The sequence below is a fragment of the Ceratina calcarata genome, unplaced genomic scaffold, assembly GCF_001652005.2.
Source record: "Ceratina calcarata isolate Rehan_Ccalc_2016 unplaced genomic scaffold, ASM165200v1 scaffold466, whole genome shotgun sequence".
In the NCBI taxonomy this organism is placed as follows: domain Eukaryota; kingdom Metazoa; phylum Arthropoda; class Insecta; order Hymenoptera; family Apidae; genus Ceratina; species Ceratina calcarata.
In genome coordinates, this window is record NW_017170692.1 from 70,056 (window position 1) to 77,875 (window position 7,820).

Here is a 7,820-nt window from a genome sequence, read left to right on the forward strand (position 1 = left end):
ACAATATGTAGTGTAAATACGTAAAGAAGACTTTTCTTAATCGACTGATAAACGTTTATGAAATCTAAATTAGTAGTATGCATGCAAGAAATCTGCGGAACCGTAATTCTTACTCTACCTCGAACTCACACCGCGCCACGACATCAAATTTATATTGATATAGATGTACATGTAATGACGCCGGCGTTCATAATCTAACGCCGCGCATTGTTGTACAGGTAGCATCGGCCAATGACCCTAGTCATAGGACAGTGACCCTTTATTGTATGTCGGTTTTTATTAAAAAAATTTTTTAATCAATCTGACCATATGTTGATATGATATGATGCCGGTCATATATGTGCAAAATTTACATAGTTACGGTGTTATCAATGTCTATGTCTGCGTCGATACATGTACTACGCTGTACGTCTTATTGTAGAAAAATACCTGTTAAAGAACGGCTATAATTCACACACGGAACCCATCTCTTCACGTTTACTTCATTGATGTAATTTGAGCACTATGACAAGTTATAATGGTTAGTGACATGAACAAAACAGTGTTCGTTTATTCAGAGTGCACGCTGAAGCGAATCCACACCCTTATTGTACACAAGGCAGCAAGAAATCGTCGCAACATTTTACACAAATGCAAGACAGTGACGACTCTGACAATCGATAAAACAGTTCAATACACAAGAAGCGGTATACACACTCCTGCCCTAGTACGATAGTACGATTAAACGTCGAACAGTGATATGATGAGGCAGGAATGCTACTTTTAATTATAATCTCTTCATGCTTTCGCAGGAAATGGGTAAAAACAATATGTTGAATCTAACAAGTCGTGCTATTCTGTATAATGGATAAACCATTGTTTTATTCCTTTGATATTCTAAATAAAATTAATAAGTAGAATTAGCGATTTCCGGTTTATGAGTTTTTTTTCAAAGTAATGATGACTATCTTTTATTTTACTTAGAGACAGATTGCAGAAACTAGAATGTGGCGAAGGAAATACTATATGCATCAAAAAAGAGAAATGATTAAATAACAGAGAAGTGTCGCTTCAGGAAATGTATTATGTATATGCATACCTATACATATACTGCGTTATCAGGAATATCGATATTCAATATAATGGTATATCGATTGTGACTATTCTCCTCGATTGTTGCAATTCAAGCATTTGGCTATGCATCAGTACTGAATAATTCACGTCGTCATTTTGTAAAGAATAGAATTACTCGCATTAATTTTACTGCATTCATTGCATTTGTTTCTACTCCGTGTCGTTGCATGGTTAGTTTCACAATATTCTCAACCGAGTTCGCTCGATTACATTTGAAAATTTTCTGACAGGTGGAACACATTTATTTGAACAGTATTTCATGTACATAGCGTTAGGGTACAGTAGCATTTTCGCTTCGATTTGTTTTTGAAAGGGTTTGAAATAAAAGGTGGAAAAGTCGCGTTCCTATTTCAATTCAAACCAGCACGTTATGTTGGGAGAAAAGGCGATATTTCACAGCCAGTGATGAGCAATATTTCATCGTGAATGATATAAAACTTAGAACATTGTAAATTGTGGATCATGGTAAAAGAAATAACAAATTAAAAAGAGAGAATAATATTGTAAAGGTTTATCAGTGGACGAAGTTACTACTTGCAGTTTCTCAATAGTCGATGAGATTTGCCTTCATTTAAGAGATTGGAACGATTAACCCAGATTTATTGGTCTGTGATTAATGCGTGCTTATCTCTCGCGGACTAATGTACTTCGTATACATTTTAAGTACAACTAAGGAGAAAACGAACAAATAATCAGATATCTAATAATATTTCTAACAAATCTTTTTCGTTCCTTTACTAAACGTAAAAGAGCAAGTGAAAGGCAAAATCAAATGCGTTTCAGAAACTATTGATTATTTAAACCCCGGACACGATGTTCTTATGACGTAAATAAATAATATATCTTAATTGAATGCTTTGAACGAGAATTGAAAATACAGAATTCAACATTGTTTCTGGAAATATACCTGTTTAAGGATGCCGATATTGTCTTCAAGATTTGACGAGTAAGAAGAACTGCATGCGGAATTCGTAAAAATACACACGAGAGAGGTTTCACAAGGCAGTCGCGCATTTGCCGAGGAGAGCACTTTTCACGGATTTATATGAAATGAAGTAACTATACAGTTTCCATGCAAGAAGTTCTTGAGCGCTAGAGTGAATTTAATTGGTTCATTCTTGTAGAACTTCATTCATATCTACTTTTTTCTCATAAAATTGAAAATATAATAGCACTCTATTATATAAAATAAACACCCATTATTTGAACGTTCTCTTATACATAAACATTATAAAAGCACAAATTTTAAGTTTTTTTATTCAACTCTCTAATACCAATTTAACTAGATCATTATGATAGATTAATTTTACTAGATCTAAAGATGTTATATGCACGTACAGAAGTTCAATTCAAATCTGTCTAGAGATAAAAGTTGAACGCATCGAGACATATCGAGTTTTCTCGATTTATTTAAATTTTAGGTCGAAAATCGTCAAAATTTGCATTTTATTGCTCTTTAATCATTTATGGGTCATAACAGTGTCAATCGATTTTAATGAACCTTCGTACATGCATATAATGCCCTTTGATCTACAAAAATCATGTCTTAAATTTTTATTAAAGAGTCGAATAAAAAACTTAAAAATTGTGTCAGTTATTTTTTTCTTCTTAAGTCTGACATAGCAATTCAATTTAATTTTTTGTTATACGTCATATAGTAAACTAATCTCTCTAACATCCAAAGAAAATTAATTCGTTATGCTCAGTATTAAAAAAGTTATTCAATTTTTGAAATATGTACGGATATTTATGGACTTCAGTGTATATGATCATATTTGTCGCCCAATTAGTTTATACAATAGAGGTTCCACCAAATAATTCATTCAAATAAATGTTATCGTTGAAAGAATTACTGTCACTTTCGTTTTATCTATAAATCGTCGTCGTTTAAATTTTATCGTCTCATTATAAGGACACTTCATTATGGTTTACATCGGCGTAAGGATCGAGCAACTTAATGAACGAGTAAACGAACAATCGCGGGTTTTTGTGATATCGGTTAAGCTCCATTTAAATTGAGCCCATTGATTGGAGATTCAAGTGGCACCAAACTCGACTTACCCTCTCCATGTGGCCTCCGCTAACGACCTCCGGCGTGTTAACGCAAACCACCCTTTTCAGGCGCAGTTTGTTAACGTGAAAGGCTGAACCGTAGCAGTACATCAGCACCATCGTCGTAGGGAAGTAAAAACAGCAGCATGCGAGAATCCTGGAAATAAAAAAGAATACGATAAATCGTATCTTTCGCTTTTACATAAGATACAATTTGGAAGCGAGTGGGAAAAATCGAGATTCAACAATGAAATGGAAACAAGGAACTATTGAAAAACATGAATTATTCGCAATTAAAAAGATATGACAGTTTTTTAAATTTGCATCTATTTTATACTTTATACCGTTTAAAGGATATTTACATAATCTCTAGAAATTAGAATATAAAAAAATTGTACTGTAATAATTGTTCATATGTATATACATATAATACTGAGAAAATTTATTATTTATCAGTTGATGAATATAACCAAGAAGAGCGTTTATTCATTGGTATCCAGTGCACAAGCAGTAAATTATATCAAACATATGTACGACACGTTTGATTATATTTACTGCGATTTTGAAAGATACCTAAGGGAAGCCCTGGCAAAGAAAGGATCACAGGCGAGAAGTCCAGAAGCGTTGAAGTAGTAACCACCCCTCGGAAGCACGAGAGCGCCAAAAATTGCCACGCTCGCTATCCAGGTGGTTGACATCACTGCCACGCAACCCTGCCGCATGTAATACTGCGTCACATACACAGAAAATAGTCATTCTTTTTTTTTCTCTGTCGAAAGCCTCAACGTTTATGAAAGTTGATGCTACAATTCATGTATAAGGTTCATTTAACGTGCATAAAAGATGAATGAAAATTCAACTTTTTAAATGAATGTGCAATGTAACGTTTCTTTAGAACTCTAGAGTCGTTGCTTTTATTATAAATTTAACTTTCGTTATGTTATCTTTGTTGGAATGAAAGGTGGTGGATTACGTAATATAGTTGGTTATTTATTATATTTTATAAAAGTAGATTATTTGATAGTATAATTAATAATAGATAAACTTAACTAATGTTATAATAATGTTTGATTAATAAATTTGGAAATAGTCTTTGGTTAACATTTCGACAACGCACGAGCACTTCATGGCGACACAGAAAAGAGAGTAATACGCCGCAACGGAAGACATAAACTTAAGACAAAGAAACTGTCGCACTCTCGTGCTAACCGCTAGATGGCGAATTGAGAGATAGTCATTTATATTCAAGATGTAATATTTACTTATTTCCAACACGCCTCCTTAAATTTACAATCTTGAATCCTTCACAAACACCTCTCTGTTCGTTTCATTTTACTTCTCATACAATCTTATCCTAGACGTAACATACGCTGACCAATTTGTTATTCATTTTATATGTTAACCTTATTTCTTGATTAATAAATTTCAAACTAATCTCAATGCTTTTCTCATTTTTAAAAATTTAGATTTATCCACACTCTTGGTTAACAAATCTGCTAAATTTTGTTTTGAGTCTATTTTTACAATGTCGATTATTCCATTTTCATAATGTTCATTTATATAATGATATTGTACTTCAATGTGCTTTGAATTCTTTGTAAAGTTTCCATATTTGGCAATTGCAACTGCACCTGAATTGTCTTCGTACATTTTTATTCCTTTATTAAAATCTAGACTGAAAGATTCAACTAACATATTTCTAATAAATAGTATTTCAGTTACTGCCTCAGACATTGCAATGTATTCTGCAAAAGTTGAACATTTAGTCACAGTATTCTGTTTATGTGTTCTCCAAAAGATTAAATTTCCGAATAATCTAATTATGAAACCTGTGGTGGACTTTCTGTCCACGGTATCACCTGCGTAGTCAGAATCTACCATACAATCGAGTGTATCGCTGTTTATATTGTCATAATAAGTTAATTTCAAGTCTTTCGTTTTATACAAATACTTTAAAATTCTTATCGCATATTTGTAATGTGTTTTGTCAAAACAGCTCTGATAACGACTTAGGTAGTTAACACTATACGCTATATCTGGTCTTGTGCCAGTACTTATGTATAATAATTCACCGATCAAATTTCTGTACTTTATCCTTTCATCGACTTCACTCGCTTGTTCCAGCTTTAGGTTCGTTTCCATCGGCGTATCATACAATTTTGCGTTTTCGAGATTATATTTGACAACCAACGATTCAATATATTTTGTTTGACATAACGTCATTTTATTTCTTTCATTATTGTAATCTATATCGATGCCAATGTAACTGTTGATTTTACCAAGATCTTTCATTGAAAATCTTCTCATTAAACTTGCCTTTACTTCATTTATTTTTCCTTTGTCTTTGGAACAAATTAGAAGATCGTCTACAAAAACTAATAGATATATTGAATCCTTGCTTGTACTATTGACATACAAACAATTATCATAGTTGCTTCGTACAAACTTTAATTTTTCAACAAATTTATTAAAACAATCATACCACGCTCGAGGACTTTCTCGGAGCCCATATAACGCCTTTTTCAATTTACAGACTTTATTCTCGCCAGTTTCATAAGCTTGAGGCTCATGAATATACACTTCTGATTTTACATGACCGTTTAAGAAAGCCGCATCAACGTCCATTTGATCTATGAACAGATTATTTTTGCAACTGTAAGACAATAAAATTTTTAATGTTTGCATCTTGCCTACCGGTGAATAGACATTCTCAATAAATTCTTTTTGTTGGAAGCCTCTCACGACTAATCTAGCTTTATAGGTATTATTGTTTTTCCTTTTGTAGACCCATTTTACATCTATAACCTTTTTATCTTTTGGCCTATCGACAATTTGCCATGTGTTGTTTTTCTTTAAGCTTTGTATTTCAGAATCCATTGCTGCTTTCCATTCCTTTGATTCATTAGAGTTCATCGCCTCCTCAAACGTGCTTGGTACATTTGCATCAGTGTAGTTTACGTAAACAACATGAGATATTGGATTACCAAATCTATTTACTGGGCGTTTTTCCCTGGTTGATGTTCTTCTTAGGTTTGAATTGGATTTACTTTTGTTATGTAACTCATTCAAAAGATCATCATTAACTTTACCGTTGCTTAAATCGTCACTATCTTGAATATTATTTTCAAGATTGATTTTACAATTTTCTACATCATTTTCAGTGGTTTCATTTTCATAACAGTCACTGTCATCTATTTCACTTTCATGTGCTTCTGTTGTAGTAGTTTCAAAAACTCTATCTTTTTGCTCATCAACTTCTTCCAAGCAAATTAGTCTTGTACCTTCTTCAATTACTTTTACGTGTCTGGCAATAATTACCCTATTGTTTACCAAAACTTTATAGCCATTCTCAACATAGCCTACTAGTACACCCAGCGCAGCTTTGTCATCCCATTTGGTTTTCCTTCTTGCTTCCGGGACCCTCACGAAAACTCTACTCCCATATATTTTTAGATGTTTTACATTAGGTTTTATGCCAAAAAATATTTCATACGGAGTTTTATTCTCCACTGTGTTCGCAATTGTACGATTTTTTAAATATGCTACGGTTTTCATTATTTCAGGCCAGTACCTTCTATGAATTCTTGCTTCTTTTAGTAAGCACCTCCCTATGTCCATGGCTGACCTGTTGTACCTCTCAGCTACTCCATTTAACTCATGAACATAGGGTGGGCATGGCATTAATTCAATACCCTTTTGTCTAATAAAATTACAGATTTCGCGATTTAAGTATTCCTTCCCATTATCACATTGTATTTTCTTTATTTTTTTATTGAACTTATTCTCAACCAAGTTTACGTATTCAATAAAACAATTAGTTGTTTCTGCTTTACTTTTTATACAAAAAATTTTCGTACACTTGCTATAATCATCTATAAACGTTAAAAAATATTTTTCCCCACCATAACCAGTTGTGTTGTGTGGACCATTTAAGTCTGTATGTATAAGCTCTAGAATTTCGGTAGTCTGAGTTCTATTGTTATCAAAAGGTACATTTGCCATCTTACTCTCTATACAGTTTGCACATTTCATTTCTGTATTCTCGATTTTATCTGGCAAGCCGTCTAAAAGTTTGTTATTTACTAAATTTTTCAAATATTGAAAGTTCACGTGACCAAGTGCCCTGTGCCATTTCTCTTTAGCAGTTAACTTTGACGCATTCACATATATTTCATTACTATCATTTTCATATGCGAAACTCTTCATAAAATACAAATTATCTATCTTATTCGCAACCGCTATCAATTCTCTGGATTGATTATAAATTTTAGCATTCTCAAACCTAGCTACTATTGTACAGGTTTTAGTTATTTTGGATAAGCTCAAAAGATTTTGTTTAATGTCTTTTACATAATAAACATTTCTTAATTCAACTAGTTTTTCATTACGGTAAGTTCTGAAATATGTATTCACATTACCCAGTTTAGTTGCTTTTAATTTTTTACCATCTGGTAGCTTTACATCGACAGGATTTTTCAAATCTACGCAGTTTTCAAAATATTTATCATCATTAATAATGTGATCAGTTGAGCCACTATCCAAAAGCCAATTAATTTCGTTAAAATTTTCGCAAGTCATCTTGTGATTATACCTCTTTACCTGGTTTACCTCTGGATTGTCCATTTGAGTTGTCCAAGCTTCAGTTGAATCATTTG

At 32.8% G+C, this 7,820-nt stretch overlaps 1 protein-coding gene across 3 annotated transcripts in view; it reads right to left on the reverse strand.

Annotated features, from left to right (window-relative positions):
- LOC108627389 (trace amine-associated receptor 9) overlaps positions 1 to 7,820 on the reverse strand; it is an 86,268-nt gene that overhangs the window by 51,272 nt on the left and 27,176 nt on the right. For 2 of the 3 annotated variants that reach the window (XM_026815554.1, XM_018028597.2), the window contains 2 exons: positions 3,739 to 3,893; positions 3,175 to 3,322 (listed from right to left, as the gene is read on the reverse strand). In XM_026815554.1, coding sequence (XP_026671355.1) covers positions 3,175 to 3,322; positions 3,739 to 3,893 — 303 coding nt within the window. The remainder of the gene's footprint in view (positions 1 to 3,174; positions 3,323 to 3,738; positions 3,894 to 7,820) is intronic. The other variant, XM_026815553.1, reaches the window with a different exon arrangement.